Source organism: Artemia sp. Qi Xiang Cuo, chromosome 1 (assembly GCF_049724085.1).
Source record: "Artemia sp. Qi Xiang Cuo chromosome 1, ASM4972408v1, whole genome shotgun sequence".
In the NCBI taxonomy this organism is placed as follows: domain Eukaryota; kingdom Metazoa; phylum Arthropoda; class Branchiopoda; order Anostraca; family Artemiidae; genus Artemia; species Artemia sp. Qi Xiang Cuo.
The window spans coordinates 24,073,727-24,099,559 of record NC_142794.1 but is presented as its reverse complement, the minus strand read 5'-3'; the positions used below and the strand labels follow the sequence as shown (position 1 = coordinate 24,099,559).

General features: G+C 35.5%; 1 protein-coding gene across 1 annotated transcript in view; it reads right to left on the bottom strand.

Annotated features, from left to right (window-relative positions):
• LOC148956130 (membrane-bound acylglycerophosphatidylinositol O-acyltransferase mboat7-like) overlaps window positions 1-25,833 on the bottom strand; it is a 265,838-nt gene that overhangs the window by 77,010 nt on the left and 162,995 nt on the right. The window contains exons 5-7 of the mRNA XM_089089363.1: window positions 21,884-22,035; window positions 19,119-19,330; window positions 10,685-10,864 (exon numbers count right to left, since the gene is read on the bottom strand). Of these exons, the coding sequence (XP_088945489.1) occupies window positions 10,685-10,864; window positions 19,119-19,330; window positions 21,884-22,035 (544 nt within the window). The remainder of the gene's footprint in view (window positions 1-10,684; window positions 10,865-19,118; window positions 19,331-21,883; window positions 22,036-25,833) is intronic.

Genomic DNA, 25,833 nt, shown 5'->3' with positions numbered 1-25,833 from the left:
GTCCAGCCTTAGATTATTTCAAATTATGCCAAGGGGCAATTTACTTTTTTACTGAGATGTGGGGTTGTTACCAAAGATGAAAATTAAGAGGCTAGTGCAACCAATTTTTCATGATGGATGACATTATCAAATGTTCCAGAAACGTATTCTCTGCTCCTCTCAAATTCAAATTCGTGAAAGTGAGAAAATTTTTGTTTTTGATTGTGCCGCACACGACCATTTTCTACAAATCTTGGGGACTTCAACTTTAAAACCAAATGCGGATGCTATACGATGTAGACCATGGTGGTTCTACAGTAGAGACGTGTTGATGGCGACCGATCCAGAGCCAAGCGGTGGAAGTAGTAGCAGAGACACTGGTCGAAGAAAGAAGGCAAATGGATTTTGTAAAGTTGAAGTTATGTGTTTATGTTCGTAAGGGTGGACCAAGGTAGCGCGTGGGCGGTCATTTATCTTACGGGTGGAGGTGTTGGGGGTTCCACCCCCTGTTTCTTTTCTTGTCAGATAAATGACCTGTTTTCGTCCCGTAATTACATTTGCTTAGATTTGCCTATAGTATAATGACAATTTAAAGTCTCGTTGCTAAGCTATAGTTGTTTTGCAATAGGTAAGCTTTGAACTAAATTCTATTTTGGAATGGATTTTGAATGGGGATTGAGAGGATTAGCTGGGCCAAGCGATGGTCCACCCCTATGAACAGTTGCTGTAAAGAATATTATTTTTGAGTTAGTCTCATCACATTATAATTTGGGGCCGGGGCTTTCCCATCCAAAAAGTGGTGACACCCGTATATTAACACGCCAATACTGGTGGCGTTGTAGCTTACCACTATAATACTGGTGGCATTGTGGCCTACCGGTATAATATTAGTCATTATCAATCCGAACAACGTTGTTTACTTTCATTTAAAAAACAAATTGTTAACTTAATAACCAAGTTTTAGTTTTGATTTTTGGCTATTTTTACAATTCACATTTTTTTTTTGCAGTTCAGAAACAAACCGACTAACCCTATCAAAAAATTATGGGAGAAAACTGGCGAGTTCTTCTGTTTTTTTCTGTTTTTTTGTGTGTGTGTGTGTGTTTTATTTCGGGCTTCTGCTTGTGATTTTATTATCAGTTTTGATATTATACCGTCCATACCCCATATAAAATGACAAAAATTTTGTCTTTGATAATCGAAAAGATTTTTAAGCACACTGTAGTTTTGAGTTAGTCAAACTGGCTTCAGTTTTTTTTCTTTACTCTAACAGCCCGATGTTTTCAGGCGTTTCTGGTTATCAATTCTTATTTTTAGGGAATATTCTTGCGAAAATAGTTAGGAATCAGTCCATTACTTTTATATTAAGATAAAAAAATTAGATGGAGTTAATCCATTTGGCTTTTGACCGAGCTCGTTGTACATCGAAAGAAAAAAGACTAGGACACTGCTTATTCACCATCGTATTTTCTTCTTCAGGATAAAGGACAGGAAATCATGTGGATCTCCCCTAGACTCAACAGAATCATTAACTATCCAATAATTCTTAGTCAAATACCTTTTTTCATTGCAGAATAAAACGGAATTGTCTGGCTATTTGCCCAGAGTCATAAGAATATCTCAACAGAAAATCCCGAATGGATTTCCCTTAAAACTTTCCAAGTTATTAAAAAGTAATGCATTTAACAAGGACATTCTCTGCCTTAATCACCCTAACAGTCATTTTTTAAGACCCTTAACATGGTTTTAACTTCAATTATCGTAAAAGAATTACGATTTCCCTGAAACTTCATAATTTACTACAGATTTATGAACTTAAGAGGGGGATTTATTTTTTGATATATATTTTAAGATAGTATATCCTTTTTCTAGATTTACTCCAAAGAGACATTAACTTTAATGACCATTATATATTCAAGGCAAAAAGATATGTAAGAATCATAAGCCAAAAAAAAAATATATATATATATATAGAAAAAAATTTTTTTTGCACGAAGAAAAATCTTCAAGAAGGATTTGAGTAGTGGGAACTAGTTAAATGCTTAATTGAGAATAGAAAAGTAATAACAAGAAATAGTCTCACTCACTTTTAATATATAAAAAAATATTATAGACAAATAATTTGCCCCCGTTACTAGAAAATGCAAGGCATGTTCCCTTTTCTTTCTTGTTTTTTACAGCAAAATTTTGTTATACCAAATACAGTTTTTTCTGGGTATTTACCCAGAGCCACAAGAATCTCTAAACAAAAAAACTTAATTCCTTGATTTAATAGCAGTAATGTTTTTAGACCCTTATTGAGGTTTTGAATTAAATTAACGGAAAAGAATAACGGTTCCCTTGGAACTTTCCAATTTACAACAGTCTCATGAACGCGGATCTGTTTTTTTCGGAATGTTTTATTTAATATCCTTTATCTAGATTTACTCTAAAGAGGCATTGACTTTAATGATCATTAGACAATTTGGGCAAAGATGGGCAAGAATCATTAGAAAAAAAAAATTAGAAAATAGATTTTTGTAGAGAAGAAAAATCCCCCTGTACTCAAGAAAGGTTTTGACAACAAGAACTAGCAACTATTCTTTAACGAGAACAAAACCGTAGCAATGAAAAACGGTTTCGTTCACTAAAAAAAAAATAAAAAAATAAAGTTGCAGAAATGAAACTTGTCTCAGACTAACACAAGCAGCAGGGTGTCTTCTTTTCCTTTTTTATTTTTAACAAAATGTTTATATCAATTCAGTTATGGTCAAAACCTATTTTACCAACAGGCTAAAAACCCAGATTGGAACCTGATTTCATCGACAACGTTCAGCTTGTTGTCGGTCAGAACAGCCAACATGCGCAGTGGCATAATGGGCAAAAATTTCTGTATTAGTAGGCATATGAATGTAATATTTTTATAGTACAAAGAGAAACATTTAACTGCCACAAGGTATTGAACGCATTTAATATGCATTTAGTATACTATAAGAAGGCTAAACATTTAATTCCAATTGAAAAAACAAAATTGAAAAAGTAAAATTCTTTTTATAATAAATAAAATTTGAATAGTGTAATATGTATTTCCATGCCAATGCTGTAGTAACAGGAAAAGAGAATATTTGTAATAATTCGCTTTCAGTGAAGCGCCAATGACGCAGTAAGCTTTAGATTTTTAAAATTAGGAAAGGAGGCAGTAGCAAAATTTTTGTTTGTAGCGGAACTAAAATTGTCGTGAACGGTCGTGGGAAGAAATAAGCTTAAACTAAATATTTGATATATAATGATATCAACTACTGAAAAGCCCATCAGTTCAAAATTTGGTTTTACTGTAATTTCATTTTCAATTTTTGATGTAGTACTAAGTACGTAAGAAAATGTTTGTAATAAAGCGCCAATCCGCAGTAGGTTTTAGACTTTTACAGTTAGGGAAGCAGGCAGTACCTATACTGTTCTTTGAATTGATTTTTATTCGTTTCAATCTTGATTCACAAAATTAATTAAAGCTTTATTCGTTTTAAGGTTCATGTTATGAACCTTAAGCGATTGCTATTAAACCGTACATGTTGCATGTTTGTTTGCTATGATTGTTTATTTCCTTTCTGTTCGTTTTGGGTTTCATTCATGCTACAATAGTAAAATATTTGTCTTCGTTTTAAGCTTGATTTGCATATTAAATTTAAGCTGTAATCGTTTTAAGATTTATTTGATTAATTTATATTAATACAAAAAAGGAATAAAAACAAAAGCAATACGAAGCCAGAAGAATGGAACAACAAGAATAATGCAACAAGAGATAAGAAAACTAGAAATAACATTTTTTAAAAGGAAAAGGCAAAAACAATTGACCCCCCTCCGCACAAAAACGCAGATCAAATGTATTTAAGCTAGTCCAATCAAATCCAGGTAATAAGAGTCCAGGCTAATACAGGTTAGATTTTAATTGCTATTTAGTTTTAATGACGAACAATTCTGATTTTCCATTTTCTCTTCTTCACCTGATTAGTTGCAATCTCTTTTTTCTTATTGTTAGACGTTCCTGTTCTTTTCTGGTTTCGCCGCCATTGAACATGCCTCCGTTCGACGCGTATTTATTAAAAAAATTAGCGTTCTTTTTTATCATTGCTTGTCCTTTTTTGGTGGTCGGTGTTAACCCCCCTGGAAAATACCCATCCCCCTGCAGAAAATAACCCCCAGAAAATAGCCCTCCATTAATTCCCCCGGAAATTTTCACCCCCCACGCAAAGAACTAGAACCCTCAATTTCTGATCCAATAAACAAAATCTGAAGTTTCTGTTACCTTGAGGTGGAGATATGGATGAGGAAGGGACAATCCTCCTTCTCTATGGAATAAATTTGGCTCATTTTGGGGTTTAGTGTTATTCTTTATTTTTATAATAACAGCGTAGACCAGAAATATTCTCAGAAATCGCAAGGGAATAGATATCAATTTCACATTTTTGATACGTTTTTTAAAGTTTCTTTTGTACTCCTTCCCCCCTAAAAAACCTTTGCTGGAAAAGACCATTTTGCTGCATTTTTGCAAGGAAGCTTTTCCACCGAGAAGGGGATTACCGCCATGGTTTTAAAAACAATCAGAAATTAAAGCTTTTTTCAAATTAAAGTGCGCTAAGAAAAATTTTTCACCCCAGATCATATGCAAGAAATTTTCTGGGTGAAATTTTCAGCTAAAATAGAATTGTCTTGGGGGAATTTCCCTGGAAAGGGGGGAAGGCTTTTTTACGTGAAAACAACTTTCCACGGTGGATTTTTTCCGTGGGTGAAGGAATTTTTCATGGAGGTGGGGGCCAGATTTCTCCGTGTTATTACAAGCAACCAGCAACTAAATTATAAAAGTTTTTTCAACTGGAAGTAAGGAGTAACATCAAAATTTATACGGACAGAAATTAGTGCGTATATGAATAGGGTTTACCCCTTCTCAAGACCTTGTTCTTTACGCTAAAGTTTTGACATTTTGACCCAATTCCTTAAGAATGACTCCTGAAACACAACGGCAGTTTAATAAGAATAATGAGTTTTTTTATTTGCAATCACCTGCTATGAGAGAATGTCATAACATAACATAGTGGTGGTGGGTGCAGAGTGAGGAGAGGGGATGGTGCCTGAAAGCACCCTGAGGGAGCGGATTTTCCGGCTTATCTGATTAACATACAGAAATTTAAATTTTAAAAAATAAGTTTCTTCAACTTATATACATATAGTCCATATATGAGTGGGGCTGCACCCTCCTAAATCCCTTGCTCGTTAAACTAACGTCTCTATTGCTTTGGCAAAGCTTTTATTCTAATTAAACGGCCCTAATATTTATGAAGTCTTCCTTAAGGAATTGGAAAAAAAAAGTCAAACTTTAGCGTAAAGAAAGAGGGGTTTAAGAAGGGGAAGCCCCCTTATATACTTAAAAAAAAATTTATTTGAAATTTTAATGTAGGTCCTTACTTTTAGTTGAAAAACATCGTTTTTTCTATTTAATTTCGTAAAAGGGTTACTGTATTTGAAATAAAAGACACATCATTAACACAGAATTCTGATTAATGGACAATTCTTCTGGGCCTGGTTTGTTTTGGTGAGCGTTTTGGGGCTGAAAAATCTCTTCTTAGCCAATTTATCTAGTATGGCTTGCCTCAGCTTCCTAAGGCCCACCATTGCGCAGAGCCTCCCATCATACTGGGGGCCGCAGGGATTTCTTGCTGTCCGGTTCTAAGATTCAAACTGAATTTATTAGGAGTTTCAGAAACTCATATCCCAAGAGTAGGAAGCATGAAATTAGGTGATATAGAATTTATTTACTCAGGCAGGAAGGATGGGGTATATAGACAGGGAGTAGGGCTCATGGTGAATAACGAAGCCGTTATGTCTTGGTTAAGCTGGGAAGGTATCAATAATGTGAATACTAATCACTCATTTTATGATTAAAAAGTTCAGGGTATCAGTTATACGCTAGTAGTATATGCCCCATTGGAGCCGACTGACAGAGTTACTAAGGATTCAGCTGAATTTTACTTACAGTTACAGAAACAAATAGGCAGGGTCCCAGGTATAAATATAGTGTTTTATTAGGAAATGTTAATTCCCAGGTTGGGAGAAATAGGGATAGATGGTATTCTAGTCTAGGTAAATTTGGTGTAGGAAAAGAAAACAGCAATGGCTACAGCGTGTTGCAATTTTGTAGGTATAACAATCTAGTTATAACTAATGCGGTGTTTGGTTATAAAATGGCCCGTCAGTTAATATGCTATTCACGTAATGGTATGATAGAAAATCTTATTGATTACGTTATTGTATACCGAAGACTGGCAGGATCAATACAAGATACTTTGGCATATTGGAGTGATGTTACTGATGTGAAAAGTAAAGATCACCATCTGGTAGTGTCTAGGGTTAATTTAAAGTTGAAATTTAGGAAGAGTAACTACCTCCCGGGAAGTTATGATGTTAGCAGACTCCAGGATGAGAATTTAAGAGAAACTTTTCAGGAACAGTTGAATACTAACCTGGAGAATTTAAAATTTGACCATGTGGAATATGCATGGAATTATTTTAGGAAAATAATTTAGGAAGTTGCTAATGGTGTCTTAGGGAAAAAATTTAGGACTGCAGCTAGAAATATGAGTGACAAAGCTTTATGTTTAATAGAGAGGAAAAGGGGCTTGTACAAGAATTATCTGAGTGATAGGTAATATGAAATAAAAGTATTGTAAAAAAAGTGAAGAAAGCATTAAAATATGAATTAAGGAACTGTAAACTGGAGGCCATGGATAAAATTGTCGAGGATCTGGAAGACGCAGCTATATGGCATATTAGTAAAGTATTGTACTGGTGTGTTAATAAATTGAGAGAGAGTAGTCAATCTGGACCTGTCCCAGTTAAAAGATAAGAACGGGGCCACAATTAGTGATAAAGAAATAGTAAAGAGATATGGGCAAAACAATTTGAGAATGTTCTAAACCGAGATAGAGTTGCAAGAAAAGATATAGAAGAAAATGAAAAAGTTTTTAATACCTTAGATGTGAAGGAAGATTTGTTCTGTGAGGAAGAATCAGTGATAGTACTAAAATGATTAAGAAATAATAAGGCTCCAGATGCTGATAGTGTGGTAAATGTGTTTCTTAAATATGGCAGCTCTGAGGTTAGAAACAAGTTACTGAAGATTATGAATCTGATTTTTGAAAAACGAGAAGTACCTAGCGATTTTAGGAAAACCTTAATTAAACCACTATATAAGAAAGGTAATAAGAATGAGCGTGGTAATTATCAAGGCATTAGTTTGGTCTCTGTAGGTAGCAAATTACTAACTAATAAGATACTTTTTAGACTGAGAGATGCTGTAGACAAAGTTTTAAGAGAAGAACAGTGCGGTTTTAGAAAAGATAGAGGATGTGTCGATCAAATTTTCACTCTTAGGTTAGTAATTAAAAGTGCCTGAGTTATCAAACACCTTTAGTCCTCAGTTTTATATATTATGAGCAAGCGTTCAATTCTGCTGATAGAAGAGCTTTACCACCCTATCAGCACCTGGAGCCCTTTTAATTTTTAATCCTTTTAGTATTGTTGCTAATTACTCCTCACATAACAAATCTTCCTTCACATCCAAGGTATCATAAACTTTTTATTTCCCTCTATGTCTTTTCGTGAAACTGTATCTTGGTTAAGCAAATTCTCAAAATGTTCGGCCCATCTCTCTTTATTTTTTTCCTTATCGCTAATTGCGGCCCCATTCCTATCTTTAACTGGGCCCAGTCCGGATTGACTGCTCCCTCTCAATTTGTTAACATGCCAGTACAATATTTTACTATTATGCCGTCTGGCTGCACCTTTCAGATCCTTCGCAATTTTATCCATGGCCTCCACTTCACACCTCCTTAGTTCGTATTTTAATGCTTTCTCCACTTTCTTTACATTAGTTTTGTTTTCACATGATCTATCACTCAGATAATTTTTGTATATGTCCTTTCTCCTTTCTATTAAACATAAAGCATTTTCACTAATATTCTTAGCTGCAGTTCTAGCTTTCTTCCCTAATACACCTTCAGCAACTTCACAAATTATTTTTGAAAAATTATTCCAACCATCTTCCACATTATAAAATTTTAAACGCTCAAATTTAGTATTCAACTGTTCCTGGAAAGTTTCTCTCAAATTCTCATCCTGGAGTCTACCAACATCAGAACTTCCCGGGAGTAGTTACTTTCGAAAATTTGAGCTTTAAACTAAGCCTTGACACTACTAGATGGTGATCTTTCTTTAACATCAATAACGGCACTCCTATATACTCTAGTATCTTGTATTGATCCTGCCAGTCTTCGATTTACAATAACATAACCAATAAGGTTTTCTGTTTTACCATCACGTGAATACCATGTTAACTTATGAGCCATTTTATGACCAAACACCGTATTGGTTATAACTAGATTGTTATACCTACAAAACGGCAAAAGCGTATATCCATATCTGTTTTCTTTTCCTACAACTCATTTACCTAGACTACGATAGCGACATTCCTATTTTTACTAACTAGTGCATTAAAATTTCTCAGTAAAAGCGCAATATTTCTACCTGTGACCCTGTCTATATTCTCCTGTAACAGTAAGGAAAAATCACCTGAGTCACTAGTATCTCGGTCAGTCGGTTCTACAGGTGAGTATACTACTATAACTGATACCCTAAACTTTATAGTGATAAAATGAGCAATTAGTATTCTATTATTAGTACCTTCCCAGCCTAAACAAGACTTAGCAACTTCCTTATTCATCATGAGCCCAACTCCCTGTCTATGTACCCCATCCTTCCTGCCTGAGTAAATAAATTCTATATCACCTAATTTCATGTTTCCTGCCCCTGGGATATGAGTTTCTGAAACTCCTAATAAATCCAGTTCGAATCGTATGAATTCGTCGGTCAAAATGTCGATACGATAGTCATTTGAACGTCGTAACATTCTAAGCTCCAATTTTCATGTTCTTTAAATCATTGAAATAATTTTTGCCTCAGTAAAAGCAATGATCCCGGATACCAGTGCAGGACGGGGATCACATATCTTCTCAATTCTACACCGAAGTGCTTAAGCCGGCTCAGAACCGCACAGCAAGAAGTCCCTGGGACCACCATGAATGGAGGCTTTGTGCAATCCTGGGCCCATCTTGGTCACAACATGGTTTTCAGCACTTGGTAATACTCTTCCATCAACAAGAGTCGAAATCCTGCACAGACAATCTCAAGCCTATTACCTCCGACTCATTATATATTCATGCCTACAAATATTATTCTACTACGGGGAGGTAGCTCTTAATAGATAAATTAGCTAGGAAGAGGTTTTTCAGCCCGAAGACGCTCGTCAAAACATACCAAGCCCAGAAGAATTGTCCATTAGTCAGAATTCCGTGCGAATGCTGTGTCGTTTACTAGGCTATAATTTCCTTGAGGGGCGCCACTCCTCAAGTGGGAATAGAGTTGATCGCAAGGTCCCCAGTCTTGCAGGTACCCCGAAAGAGTCGAGGCAGCGCTTTGCAGAGGCCGTTGCCCATAGATCTGGATCTTAAGCCCTGCTGCAGTTGTCCTCCTATAGAGGATCTTCTCGCGATGGTGTTCTGCATCACCATGCAATTTAACCCATTGCTGGGAGAAGGTTTGTAACTCATGGGACTTGTGGACAAGCCAGTGGGCCCTTTTGAGTGTACATTTGAGGGGCCTTCTTCCTCCTCCTCCAGTATTGATGACCCCAAGCAAGGGTGCCCCAGTTTCTATTATGGACCCCCAAGGACAAGGTACCCCCTTGGTCCGCGCCTCCTATGGAGGTACCCTACATATCTGCAGGGCGTTCCCCTATTATAGAAATATTCAATTATTGAAATATTGAAAGCCTCTATTCTAAGATTAGAATATTTCCAATACAAAATACTGGAAATATTGGAAGCCACAGTAATGACAGAGGTCAAGTATGACTATAAGCGTGGGCGCTCTGAATGGCTGAGAAATATGTATTAAATGTTTTCTAGAGGAGTTGTCTAAGGAAGAATTTTGATGCTCATCTGGCAACAAGATCGTGCATCAAAAAATAAGCTATACGTACAACGTGGTTAAATTCCACTTTCTAAGGCTACTATAAAAAGAAAGTTAAGATGGCTAGGCAACATTTTACAGATGAAGGATAATAGATCGCCAAAGATGGTGAACACCAATCTGGGGCCAAATAATAAGTAGGTCGCCACAGAATAGATTGGAAAGAGGTCATCAGAAAAGATTCAAAATAAATTGGAACCTTAAGTGAAGAATTGAAGGGTGAGGCAATGAATAGCTTGGGGTGAAGGAAGTGCTTATGCAGCTGTGTTGGCCTTGTATGGGTTGGTGCTACAACAAATTATTAGTACAAGCAATAGTAACAATACTAGGGCAAAAATATTGCTTGATCTTATAAATCTACAACAAGCAGGCACTATTCTAAAGATCTTTTAGTTTCTCACGGATTCCTTAAAAAATCTTTAACGATTAAGATTAAATATCTTTACTTTAAATTAAGGATTCTTTAAAAAGTTTAGGGTTCCCTAAAACACTCGATAAATTCCAGTCAACCCGCTTAGTTTTGTACTTTTGAGGGAACTATGGAGCCCCTCCCAGAAAAAAAACCCTTCGTACTCGCCGGACAAGAGACACAGACTTTAAGTGAAGGTGGATCAGAAATTCTCAATTAAAATTAAAAAGTAAATACCTTAAAGGTTTAATCGGAAAACGTTTATGCACATTTATAGCAAGCCAATACTGGACTGTGGTGTTCCAAACTCTCATTGAGGCGCGAACAGTATTCGTTACTTCTCCAAGCCACGCATCAACATTCTGAATTGTCTTGAAACACAAATCTTTTTCTTCACTTATTGCATCCTCCTTGTCCCTGAAAATAAATAATACAGTCATAATAAATACAACAAATAGAATAAATGAAAATAAATAACATAGTAATATAAAAAAGCAATATAATTTATTAGATTACTAGCAGCAGAGCCTGTCTGACCACAAGCATTAAAAGAAAAACATTCCTCAAATACAAAATTTGGCACTATTCGACTCCCCCCCCCCCCGAAAAAACCTAAAAATTTCAATTCGACCCCCACCCAGCCGTGGGAAAAAACAGAGCAGACTTGCTAAAACTGCGTGCTCATTTCGTCACTATTGTAATAAGAAATACTCGCTTTGCTCCAGCTTATTTTAACCCTATTATCATGCAACTTTGAGACTAAATTGGAATTCCAAATGGCCTTAAATGCCGCTTTGGGGCTGACGTTGCCACAATATGTTTCATATGCTTCTTTATATAAGCCATTCTGCGTTATATTCCTATTATACTGGGGAGGGGGACAGTTCTCTTCGATTGTTGTTTTTCTCCCCTTTAACTTGAAGTGTAAATTATTCTTGGACTAGAGGTTCCATTCCCAACATGGTTTCAAACAGCCTTACGTGAACACAAACTTATTTGGCAAACACTACAAATGAGGTCCTTTCTCAGTTTCTGAACGTTGAGATAAATTTTGCTGGTGAAAATACTAATAAATTGCCTGACAAATGCTTCAATGAAGTAAATTTGGCTTCAACAGATAAAAATACCATTTTCTATCTTTCGATGCACCTTCTTCTTTTGCAACGTAGTGAGGTATGCGTACCATCATGAAGGTCCTTTCACCTCCGCGTTCACTTTTTGACTTTTTTTTTTACTTTGGAAGGGTCACGTTGCGAATTTAAAAAGAAACTCTTGTTACAGTGAACTAAACCGAACTAAACTAAACTGAATTATACTAATGTATATGATGATTCAAGCAATCTTGATTATAAACTAAAAGTACATACTCCTGCCCACTCATTTCCCTTTCAGGGGTACAAATTCATGAAAATATAGAGCGGAGGATTGTTTCAATTCTGTTCATTAGGATACATAAAATACTTCTTACAAAATTTGGTTTTCTTGTAAAAAGTGGGAGTAATTTGGTTTTCTTAATAAAATGAAAAGAAAGTTTTTCAAAATCTAGGGGGCAATAAATTTGGAGAGAAGGTAATTAAACTGAGGAGGGCAATGAACCCACACATATCTTTGGCACCAAGTCCCCTCTTCCTGATCCTTTTAAACCTGCATAAAATAATTCGATATTCAACACTTTCTCCACTCATTAAAGATAAAATAATCCGCTTTAACTATCTCCGTCTCTTTCAGTCTACCATGGATTCCTCTCTAATGCCTATCCCCCCCCCCATAAAAAGGATCATGTCAAACTTTATATCTCGAAAGCTTCTGCTTCTGCAAGTTTGACAATAAACCAACTCTTTCCATTCCTGAGGGGAATAGTTGGGTAAAAATGAGGAAATACGTAAAATTACTTAAAAGTTAATATACAAAATTACCTTTAACATCTAAATTGAGGGGTTCACATAAATAGTTTAGACAAACGTTATACTGAGAAAAAGAAAGGCGAAAGGAATTCGCGTATCATAAGGAACCAAGTTCCTTCCGTTCTCCTGATCCTTACAATAGAGTTCATGTGATTTTCTAATCTTTTATGTAATTTTCTAATGTCTGTTAAATTGTCTAATGTAGTTTTTCGGTTAGCAAAGGCTCCGGGTTTGAAGCGGAAATGTTCGAATAATTATCTATCTTTAAATACAATATAAATTATTTTTTCCGAGGTCACTTTCTTGATCAAAGTTTATACCTGTTATCATATTTCTATTTTATTTTAAGTATAAATTAGACAATATAGCGAAATTCTGGTTTACGAGTCTGGTCAAGTTTATTTAAAGAACTTATGAATCGAAAGCCGGTTCAGAGAATCGACCAGAGCTCAATTTAGGGGTTACAAAAACCCATTCAGGGATCACGGAGAATACTGCAACAAGGCTTAAGGAATTCACAGAAATTGTCTAGGGTAATTTACTTGAAGTTAGACAATAGGATACATTAGAGTTATCCCAGAAAATATACAAAAAACAACTCAAGAAATTTTACGAAATTGAGCAGTTTACCGGAAAAATAGACTCAAAACTTGCTGGGATTACCTTGACATGGGATTCCCAGAATGATTCATTCAGGCACATAACTGGCAAACACGAAAATTCACTGGTTAATTCCTAAGACAATTTGAATTCCTAAAAACTTCTAATCTGAAAATCTATATTCAATTTTGATATTTGATTTGTTCTTCATGATTTGATATAATTGTCCATTAGCCACAACTCAGAAATATTCTGAAGAATTATACACATTAGAAATGGAAAAAGTCATCTTTTCATTTATCCAATGAGGTAAGATTGACGATGAATGAGAAGTACACAAAGTAATGCCTATGGTTAAGCGCCTTGTCGGGGCTTATATCAAACAACCTTATGCACGTCAAACAGCTTTCTCGACTAGTTTCTGCTGACTAAAGCACATCAATTTTTTTTTTTAAATGAACTTGCAGATATTATAATATACAAGATCATATAAAATGAACTTGTAATTTTTTTTTTAATTGAACTTTTCAGAAACGGTAGAGGATGCGTAGAGCATCCACCAAATTTTCACTCTTAGGTTAATAGGTAGAGGACCAAATTTTCACTCTCAAGTTAATAATTGAGAAATGCCTGAGTTGTCAAACCCCTTTGATCCTCAGTTTTATAGATTATGAGCAAGTGTTCGATTCTGTTGATAGAAGAGCTTTAGCAAAGGTCTTATCCTTGTATGGTATACCAGACAAATACATTAAAGTGATTAATGCTATGTACAAGAATAACACTGCTGTGGTTAAGGTAGGAAATGAGGCTAGCAGCTGGATTTGTATTAAATCAGGAGTTAAGGCAAGATTTCTCTTGTTAAGGCAAGATTTTAAAATTACCTGGAGGGTACTGGGACAACTAAACAACTACGAGACATTTTGAAGTCCAATGTGAATTGAAAGATTTCTTGGCACATATAGAAATTGTTGAAGCTGGTTAAAGTAGAAGAAAAGTGAGAGTCCCTAGTACCCTAGTTGTCCTAGTAGTATCCTAGTACCTAGAAGTCCCTAGTACCCTAGTAGAAGAAAAGTGAATTTTTAGCAAAATGAAATTCGTTAAGACCACCTCGTGCTAATCCATGGCTGACCTGTGTCTCGAGTTTTTATACTTTTAGCAAACGAAGCCGATCCAGTTGTGAAATGTGACTTGTTGTGGAAAAAAATAAGAAACGCACAAAGTGGGACTATCAATTTGTTGGGTGGGTTGAAAGCCGAAAGTAGAAATTTACTTTAAATTAGAATTGAAGCCACTAGGCATGTTGGTTGGCAGATGACATATATGCTGCACTTCAGTAGCGGATCCAGGAGGCTAGGGGGACATCCCCCCGCCCTTGGCTTAAATAAAAAGTTCTATTATTAGATTTCTGCGACTTGATTGCAAGATCAACGCTTGGGTTAACGCATGACTGAAAATGGTTTGACAACATTTGATCTACCTGCCTCAAGTTTTTAGGGAAATGTTTGGTGTCACCCAAGATTACAAGGCATTTTGTAGCTTGTCATCTCGTAAATCCTTGAAGCTTCAAAAAGTGTGAAATTCAAAACCTGTTCCTTTTTCAGTAACTAAGCAATTTCTTAAAATAACTGCAATAACAGATGGATTAGTAACGCCCATTTTGTGTGGGCCCAAGATGGCTATTTTATGCCATGAAGCCCACGCAAAATGGCCTTTTTCGCTTCTTGATCTTAGAGACAAATTCGGGTTTCTTCTATTATCAATTTCATATACTCGATGGATTACCAATGCTCATTTATAGCTGCCCCAAGATGACCTTCTTATGCCATTAAGGTCTCATAAGCTAGCCTTTTTAGTTGTTTTTTTTCTTGGAGAAAATTCAAGCTTACTTTCTTGACAGTTTCAAATACTCATTGGATTAGTGCTGCTGATTTATTGATAGCTCAAGATGGCTTGTTCAGGCCATCAAGGCAACATAAGATGTCCTTTAAAAAAAATTTCTTATAAAAAAATTCGATTTTCCTCTCTTATCAGATCTAAATGTTCAGTGATTTGTCGTGCTTAATTATTTTTTGCTCAAGATGGCCTCCTTTTTGTGCCGTCAAGGCCACATAAGAGGGCCTTTTTAGTTTTTTTTCTCAGAAGCAAAATAAACATTTAAAATACTCATTGGATTGATACGATTTTTTTATTGTTGTTGACAATTTCTTGGTAATAACAAATGCATTTGACAGTATGACGTAGGGATTGCAACATAAGTTTTTCATCTGAAAGACTTATGTTCCACTGACTAAAATAAATCTAACGGTAGGCAGCAACAATCTCTAGGGAGAGACTATCACATTACAATTCGAAATTGAAAGATAGCTTAGAAATAGATACAGAGTTGCAACTTACCGCAGAGATGAGATATATACCTTTTTTCTTATTTCTACATTTCTATACGAATAGAAAAATTCGCCTGCAACTTGGCAGTGACCCTCTCTGGCAAGTGAAGCTCAAGAGGAGTTGCGAGATGGGGGGGGGGAATTGGAGAATGGTAGTAATTTTTGGCACCCCATTAGCAAGGCTTATAGCATATTCGACCGTTTTCTGCATGACAAGGTCAAGAAGGGAGTGGGAGGGGTTTTTGCTGGATATGCAGGGGGAGCTCTGATATTCGTTTTAAACTTTTAATATTACGAGGCTATTAATTTATTATATTCATTTTTGTTCCGTTTTTACGAGTCGGACAAATATTTTGGGGGAACTGTGATAAAAAGTTGAGAGCCATGGCCAATTGGAGAAAGCCAAGACAGATAGTCTAAGTCAGAGGCAAAACTGGCATAAGCCTTCTTCAGAACTGTATAAAAATGATTGCAGTGCACTACAGAGCGAATAGATAAATTAAGCTCTAACTTTGCGGTGATTCTCTCTGGCATATAAAATCAAGAGAGGTCGTGGGGTGGGGTAAGGGGGTATTTGAGCATGGTAGTAATTTTTTTCGCCCACTATAGTGCTTATAGCAGGTACTACTTTCTGCTGCAGGACAAACTCAAAAAAGGGATAATTGGGGGATAAGAGGGGGAATTGGTTGGAGATGGAAGGAAAATTCGTTCAGAGAGAGAGGGGGGGCTTTGATATTCCTTTAATATTACTAATGACTTGGGGGCTAAATTTGAGCATTCTGGCAGTTGAGTCAAAATTAATTTGTGATCGATTTAAATGGTTCGATAGTGTGACGGTTATCACATCTGCTTTACGCACAATACATCTCAAGTTCGATCCTGTATTGAGCCAGCATCTTGATTTTGTTAAAATTTTGCTTTCACGGCAGGAAAGTGGCAAGATAACGTCAAAAAAGGATGAGGGGGAGTTTTCTAAAGGGGGTACGGGGGAGGTAGCCAGTAATAGAGTGATATCAGAAAACAATAAAAATCAGCGATACCAAAAGCACTATGAGAAACCATCATAAAGAATTCCAAACGATGCCTGGCAGTTTTGTCTTTATTCAGCATATCTTTTGTTTTCAGTAATCCAATTTAGTATGTTTATATATTAATTAAGTTTCATCAAGGAGGCACACTTGTGCCTCTATAAAGAGGCGACACACCACAATGTTAAGCGATTTCAGGTCCTAGAGGTCGCAGAGAGACGGCGGTAATCGCAATTTGTAGCCCAAGCTCAAACTAAGAAACTTGCAAAATTTCATCCTCCTCCGACTTTATCTTCATGGGGTAAACTGGGCCGGAAGTTTGGACCCTCCCACCACAGCCCCCCTGTAACGTTGTCCGATTGGGCTGAAATTTATAGGTTAAGCTTTCCTAGGGCCAGGGAGCTTATCCTCGAAATTTCAGCTCAATCCGATCACTCCTTCCATGTTTTCAAAAAACCAAATATAGCCACTTCAAAGTCATCATCATTTCTTTTTTTTTCTTAGCCACGCCTACAGGCCACAGTTGGCACCGGATCCGGTTGAATGAGGACTCATTCGAAGCAGAATTCGACCTGTAAGGGCCTTTTGATATTTTCAGACCGAAAAAATTATCCCCCGAATTTATATTTACGAAAAACCTTGTTTTCCTATATTAGCCCATGTTAATTTTTCCCACCACAACCCCCCTTTAACGTGGTCTGATCGAGCTGAAATTTGTAGGATAAGCTTTCCTGGGGCCTGGGAGCTTATCCTCGAAATTTCAGCTCAATCTAATCACTCCTTCTCTGTTTTCTAAAAACCAAATATCAAGTTTTGCTTGCGTCAAAAAGATTCATCACGTTACTAAAAAACAACTTCAATTATGTCTCTTTAGTGTAGCGGTGAGATTCATCGCTTTCAGGCTGAAAACCTGGGTCCGATTCACCGTTAGATCAAACTTTTTATATACTGAATTTAAATTAAAAAAAAAACTCAGTTTCTTTTTTAAATTATTTGAAAAAAATTATGTTTTCTAAAGAGTTAAAAAGGCTGAATTACAAGGTCGACCCTTAAAACACCCTGTCGAGAAAGAAAAGAATAATACACAATCATATAACAGTTAGTCAAGCAATAATAACTAATAAACTGTACAAAGACGTGCAGAAATTATTTGAAAAAAAAACTACGTCTTCCAAAGAGTTAAAGAGGCTGAGTTACAAGGTCGAACCTTAAAACGTACAGGGATTAGGAGGCACAGTTGGGGGCTGCCGCCTCCCAAACCCCCACTTTCGCAGCCTTTAAATAAAAAAAGTTTTTTAAACTGAAAGTAAGGAGCGACATTAAATCTTAAAACGAACAGAAATTATTCCGTATATGAAAGAGGCTGTGCCCTCCTCAACGCCTCGCTCTTTACGCTAAAGTTTGACTTTCTCACAACTCTTTTCTTAAACAATAAAAACTTTAGCGTAAAGAGCGAGGCGTTGAGGAGGGCACAGCCTCTTTTCATATACGGAATAATTTCTGTTCGTTTTAAGATTTAATGTCGCTCCTTACTTTCAGTTTAAAAAACTTTTTTTTATTTAAAGGCTGCGAAAGTGGGGTTTGGGGGCGGGAGCCCCCCAACTGTGCCTCCTAATCCCTGTACGTTTTAAGGTTCGACCTTGTAACTCAGCCTCTTTAACTCTTTAGAAAATGTAGTTTTTTTTTCAAATAATATGTTAAGATAAATCAAATATAAGTTTTATTATGTTAATAATCAAATCGATGCACTGCGGAAGACATTTGAATTATATTTTAATCAGTGTCAGCCTGAAGCAATAAAACACCTGAAAATACACAAAAATCGAGTAAAATAAAAATCTAATAAAAATCGGCTTACGAATTTCTGGGTATTTTTATTTCTATTAAAAAGAAACAACTGGTGTGACCTTATTAAAAATAAACATTTTGCGTTGCCCTTTACAATAAAAATAATATTTAGACCTTAAGGGCTTTGAATGATTTCAGTTCTCTGCTCACGACAAAAGTTTCAAGATTTTTACGATTGATCCATGAGTTCGTGAGGTTTTCAAACTCACTTAGATTCAGTGTTCTGATCACAGTATAAAGATATAGCAGTAAGTTTACCGCAGATAATTTCTGGCTCTTCATTCTCGGTGCGAACAAACAGTTCCTCCCACTTATTCTTATATTAGCGCGTACAAACAGCTCCTCTCATTTGATCTGCCATCAACGGTCTAATTACCCTGGAACACGTATTTTGGCAGAAACTTTCTCAAAATTCCTTTGAAACCAACTTGACTTCGAAACCTACTTTTAATTCCTAAAAACATCTAATAATAACATTGCACTACTAATTACCGATTTTCATATACGTATTGGAATAAATTAATTAAAAATTAGTTTCTTAAAAAATTTAGTGTTCCGACGTTGAAGCCAAGTTTCGCGTTCAAGAGACATCTGACTTGTCTACCCGTGAAAAGACCTAATGTCGTTTATGTTTCTACGTTCTCTGGAGCACTCGCACCTCGGTCCGGGTTTTTATAATGGGTGAGATAGGGAAAGATCATACTGCCTATAATTTATATACTGTGGCTCTGATGGACGGCTCTGATTTGAGTTATTTTTTTTACTTTTACAACGGTCAAGATTTATTCAAGGGTTATTGGGGAAGTTAAGACTGACTGACAACCTGGGTGGTCTCAACTCTCTAGGAAAGATCTTGTGCGTCTTTTGAGCAATTCTATGTAGGAAGAATAATACATATATATCCTACAGATTTTCCATAAATTCCAAATTTGAGGGTCCAGCACCGTATTTGGGTTGAGACTGTTGAGGATAAGCACCAAGACCGGCTGATATACAAGCTGCTTCGGACATGATGGATGCAGAATACAGACGCATACGAAAGGTGGAAAATAATGGGAATAAATACCAGATACGAAACAGGACACTCCTTTCGGTGAAAAATTCTTCAGTTGAAACGTACTGGAAAAAAAATAATACAAGAAACGTAATTTAAATTCTCTAACACGGTTAGAATCGAAAATTAGAAAAAAAAATCTAGTAAATATGGCTAGTGGCTACAAGATGAGATTACATTATTTTTACAAGCTTTCTGTGACTTCTTTTTTTAGATTTGAAATTAAGAAAAAACTAAATTGCTCTTCACGTAAGAAAATAAAAAATTGACGTAAACTTTTTTTTTAGAATTAACAACACTTGACTGAATCTTAACCTAATAAAGCAGAAAACTGAAATATATGGGATCTTTATTGCTTTAAAATGGGGGTAACGAGAACCGTATACTCATCCATTCCTATTTAAAACAAAAAAGCCCTAGAAGCAGCAGTAGTACTATCTATCACTGCTATCGGGTACGTTACGATGCTGACATGAGAAATAAAAAGGAACTGACATTTTATGATATTACTACCTTATTTCAGATGGAGCGCTCCTTTTTGGGGAGGGGGGAGGTCAGTTCCTCTCTTTATTAGCTTCCCATATTTTTTTTTTAACTTGACTGTTGTGCCAAATTCGATAAATATAAGGATTAATACGAGTGTAACCCTTGGGACAAGATATCAAACACCACTTTTAACTAATAGTGGCCCGACTCTACTCATTATTAGCATCCTAAAAGACCTCCTTGGATGGGTTTGGACATATCCTCTAGGTTACTAAATGGTTTTTACCAAATAACCCATAAACTGAAAGAAAGGGAGGTTCGAAACTAGGCTGGGATGAGAATATGGAAAATAATCTAAAAACTTTCTGGGTATACGTTGAGAAAGGCAAAAATAATTAAATAAAAAAATTTAAACAGCAAAATACAGTTAATTTTAAAACAAAACCAAGAAGGAAAAAATAATAGTCAAGAGGAAACGTTCAAAACACGCCAAGCTTACATAGACCAACCTTCCAAAATTTATATTCACCAAGATTACTACCCCTATTGTAAATATTACCCATTCAACCCTTCGAACCATCCTGAACAGATTTCCTTCACAAAGCAGTTTCAAGTAATTACAAGAACCATAAAATGAAAAAAATCATTACCTTCGAATTCAACAGTTTTTTCTTAGTGTGAAATCATGCAGCAACGTCCCTTTTGGTCGTTTTTTTTATCTTCTTCTGTATATATCAACAGAAAAGAAATATATGCATAAATAAAAAAAGTGTTTAACAACAAAACTGTGCATTTTTTTGTTAGCAAATACCTGTCGGGTATTCTAATTTTTCTTTTATACAATATTAGGATTATTACTGCCAATTTTTCTTCTTTTTTTTTTGGGGGGGGGGGTTGCTTGTCCTTTTATTTAACACTGTATCATATGATATGAGAAATATTAATTTTAAAGCCCTAACGGGATAGGATAAAAAAAAATCTAAATTATAAACGACAAAATACAGTCAAATCAGAAAACAAAAAAAGAGAAAAAATAATAGTCAGGAGGAAACGTTTAAAACACGCCAAGAACATTTTAAATATAAGCGTGAAAAAAAATTGTTAACTTGCACTAGAAAAACACAAACATATACATTCAAAGATCACACAGTCATGCTTTTTACTCACAATTATTTAAATAAGCAAGAACCTGCAGTAATTATAGGGATTTTAAAAATAGATGTCAAATTCTAACCCACAAACTGATCACAAGATGTTTTTTTCAGAAAATAAATTAACTTGGCAATTCAATTAATTTAGTTTTCAATTTAGTTTTTCAAACATAATGGTTCCCAGAGACCAATAAAGCTGTTTGTCTTCTAACCCACCATGGGGTTTCTGTAGCATAAAACTGTTCTAAATATGATTTTCGGGGTCATTTGGTAGTTGTTTTTCAACACGGATAGATCTAATCTCAGTCTGTAAACATTTTCAATTATTTTATTAATATGCATGTATTTCACAAGCTTTACTTGTGACAGTGATATCATAAAGATCTTATGATAAGCGCGCCACTGTGCCTGGGTCAAGAACTTAAAGCGCCGAAACCATTAAGAAACTTCAAACAAGGATAAGATGGAGGAAAAGTAGTCATGAAGATAATTTCTTAAACCACATTGGCCCGACATAACATTAAGAAAGAAAAACGAGCAAAAATGGGGTCGATGACGGTTCAATTTTGAATTTCTCTGCAAATCACAGATACCGGTGAATGATCCACTTTTAATGTTGTTAGGTATTTGATTTTAATTCTTAAAAATTTTTGGCTCTTATTGATTTTTATTCATCTTTTAATTATTTTTTTGTTTTTTTTTCACATTCACATTGACTTTCCGCGTTTTATTTGTTGGTTTGTTCTTCAGCACTGGCATTGACTATATTTTTTTCGTTTCGCAATGAAGAAGAGAGGCGTTTGTCCCCTCAAAATATTCGCTTTGTTGTTTTTTCAATATTTTCATTTGGCCTTCCCTATTTTTGCTCGTTTTTCTTTCTTTATGAAAAGTAGTCACTTGTCCTGTTATTCAATAGAGAGACGCAGTATATACAAAAATTAGAAATGAATAGAAGAAAAACCAAGAAGAGACTATACTCACAGAGAGCGGGAAGAAGTATGATAATATAAGGAGTAGGGCAAGGAACAGGGGAACAATGCTAACTCGATGAACTGCAGATTTCAATGTTGGAATGTTAGCATATTTCTTTCTTTCTACGGCATCTTCCCAAACTCGAAATTTGTAATATGGACCTAAAATTTGAAACATTAAAATTCAATCTTTTCTTTTACGTAGTATTACTCACATTTCCACATGAAGTGAGAAGAGAAAAACTTGTAAAGAGAAAATATGAAGAACAGAATAAGTATCATATTATTATTCACACATTCACCATAGTTAGCCAAAACGTTAATGTTGGACTTTAGTTATTCCAACACAGCTTATTTAATTGGAGAGAGTTAGTTAGAATGTTATCATATTTATTCCTTCCTTTATATATCTGTATAGCGAGTTGTGACTTTCCCGTAAGTAGAAAAAACCCTTTATTGTGCCGGTTGCCATCTGGCCCCTGCAACAGTATATTCTCTGATCTGCTACTAAAAATACTACTACTGACAAATCGTCAGATAGCCAAGGCGCATGAGGCGAATAAGGCTGCACACACTCCTCCTCCACCCCAACCCATTCAAAGCTTCACTCCCTCCCGTGAAGTTCCAACTTCCTGTGAATATCTTTTTATGACCTGTTTCCACCACACTTGAAGCGACTCTAGATTTCTGTTTGGTTTCAAGTGGACAGCCAAAACACATGATTTTTGCCAACTTCGTTTTCAACTTCATTCACAACCATCATACTTCATGCGTAAAATATGACGTTCTAAACCTTTCTTCCATTATAAACCTAGAAACTGGAATCAAACTATACTCTCCGTACAACTTATTGTTGACTAAATAGCCAGTCAAGCGAGTATCAATATGGTGACACGTAAAGACTTTAGATTACTATGGACGTTAAGACAACGTTTTTTAAAGTAGTAAGGAGTGTGAAAATGAAACTGATTATTTGAATTGAGCTTAAACAGCCATATATATCCTTAAACTTAGGATAAATCAGGAACACAATTTTTAATGAAAAAGACTTCCATATGCAATTGTACAGCTTTTTGTAGTAGGTGGCGCAAAATTTAAAAGAAATAATCGTGGCTGGAAAATCCGGGAAAAAGCGGAAAACATATGGCATAAAACAGCTTAAGCAGGTAAAGCTCTCTTTTAAAGAAGTAGTTGTTATCGGGAATAAGCATATTGTTAACGTTCGGATTTTCACTAGCGAAAAGCGTTATTATTATTTTTTAATACTTATCGAGGTTCAACGTGGCACCAATGACGAAAATATGGTTCTGCCTTCAAAACTTCACTTTTCTAAGACCACAAAAAGAAATATATATAAAAATCTAAGACAATTTCAGGGTTGAAAAAAACTCTTTTATTGTATGTTGTTGGTACTTTAAAACAATCTCTACATGAATTTTACCTGTTTCAGAATAAACCTTGCATAATTGCAGACCCTGGGAAAGAGAAGAACAATAGAACCACCTATATAGCGGATAACTCACGTTTTGATCATTCTTTAATTCAAATCCTCTTAAGACGGGGACAGCTGCCCCTCCCCCTGAACTTCAAATTTACACTAGATATGGCTGAAAAATTAGATGGTTGAAAAAGCAGTTGCAAAAAGGTAGATGGCTAAAAAAGCAGTTGATAAAAGGTAGATGGTTGACAAAGGTGGAAATAAACAGAAATGTCCAAATATCGGTTCCGATACCAACACAGTACCGCGACACGCACAAAATTTGTTTTTTCTGTAGTACCGAAAATCGCTGCTTAGCACGAAAAACTGGACAATTTTAAAACTTTAGGAACTAACCATTGTGGCAACCCTGTACACATTACTACATTAAGTTATATCAAATAACTTTGATGAAAAGAGGCAGCCTAAGTGTTTAACAAGTTTGACAATGTTTTCTAATCAATGGATATCCGATTTTTTTTTTTTTTTTGAAGGGTAAGTACTGCCCCCCCCCCTGGTAAGAAGCTACGTACGCCCATGAGAGCTTCTAGAGTACACCTATGAAACTGAATATTATGTATTGTTTTGACTAAAAGTTATTATGATCAACTGTGTTATTTTTTGGCGTTCTCTTAAACGGATGTAAATTGACCACATCTAGTTCCGCATTGTTCCCGGCTAATTTTAAGTTCCCCAATGCTCACTATTATCACTGGCAAAGTAACTTTTGTTATCGATTCAAGAGCTGAAATTTCCTTCTAACAAACAATTAATAGTCTTTTCATTGTTCATCGCAAAGTATAAATTCCCTTTATTAATTTTGTAACTGATGAGCGACACTGATTAAATGTAAAGTCACCCACAAGCGATGCTGATGACATGTAGGGATAACTGCCAACAGATAGCGTCAGTACCACAAGCAAATTAGTCGGAACTAATCGCCTTATCTTATTGCAATAGTCAGTAATTGCTAAATACTTAAAATAAAATTATTTGTTTTGTTGAATATAGAGATAGATTTTATCTTTGAACAAAGATCAATTTCTTTTTTATTTCCACATACAATCAGCTTGATAAGATGAATTGGTTCTAAAGTTAGCTTAACCAGTTATGGCAGCGGGCACAAGGAGGACAAATTTTAATTAATGCGTATGACAATTTAGAGCTACAGTTTGGTAAATTGTTCAGTTCTAACCCAACTGAATGACTAGATGGCACTGATCAGTCTTATTTTGGATATCTGTTGGATTTTTAATTCCTATATTTTAGCAACAACTTTCGCCTATCATGCTTTCACTCTATTTCACAAGCTATAACCAGTTCTTCTTAATATTCTATTTATAATAATATTTATTTAACATTTTGACATCTTAGTATTATTTATATTCTTAATAATTCTATCCCTTCGAAAAGAAAATTAACAAATGACGGGTTCTCTGTTCTGAATTTTGTTCTTTCGTCATCAAATTGGTATTTTTCATCAAATCGTATTTTTTATCAATTACGTCATCAAATCCTCATCAAATTTTTTTTCCATTTATAACAAAATAAAACTTAAAAGTAAGTTTCTGTATACTACTCGCGGAGAAAAAAGTCATCAAGTGGTAGTTTTTCAGCATTTAAAATGGAACAAGAAATTTGTTTTGAGTCAGTGGGTTTAAAAGTCAACCAATAGCCTAAATTATTGGTTCAGTACGGAAGACCAAGAATAGTTCAGATTCTATAAACGAATGCTGAATTTTTAAACGAGATGAGGACTTAAATTCCAAGGGGGGGGAGGAGAAGATACGGTATTTTGCAAAGACGAAAAAGACTAATCAGTGTTTTTATTTACCAGAATTTATAAGAACTATCTAAAACAGGGCTCCAGATAATCAAGGCGGTTGTTCAACACATTAAATAGGTTTTAAAAGAAGACGGCGAAGGCAACGTAGCTTCTTCATGACAGAATATGCGTAAAAACATAGTCGACGCTCGATGTGCGCTAATACGAGTTTCCGTGGTACTTATGTATTATACCGCCAAAACTCAAGAAAGTGAAGTTAGGTTAATCCGAATAAAAAAAAAAAAAAAGATGAAAATATAATACTTTAGAAACAAATTCGGGCTATATATTTGCACATTAGGGGGGGGGGGGAATAACCTAACCACCACCACCGCTAATGTGCAAATATATAGCCCAAATTATATAGTTCCAATGTATTCTGTCACCCGTCACTTGTTTTCCACTGAGCGTAAGCTAATTGTTTCTTGATACAGACAGATAAAACTGGTTTGTTCTCGAGTTTTATAGAGCGTAAACTTCAGTGTTAAACGTATGATACATAAGTACAGTTTCCGTTTATGCTTTATTGAAGAGCTCAATGGGTAGAGTGAAGTGATTTCTGTGATCAACTGGCTGAATCCAGCCAAATCCAAGAGGGATTTCTCTGGGTGGAGCGTCAATTATTGATACTCGCTAGGAGGTGAGTGCCACGGTATAT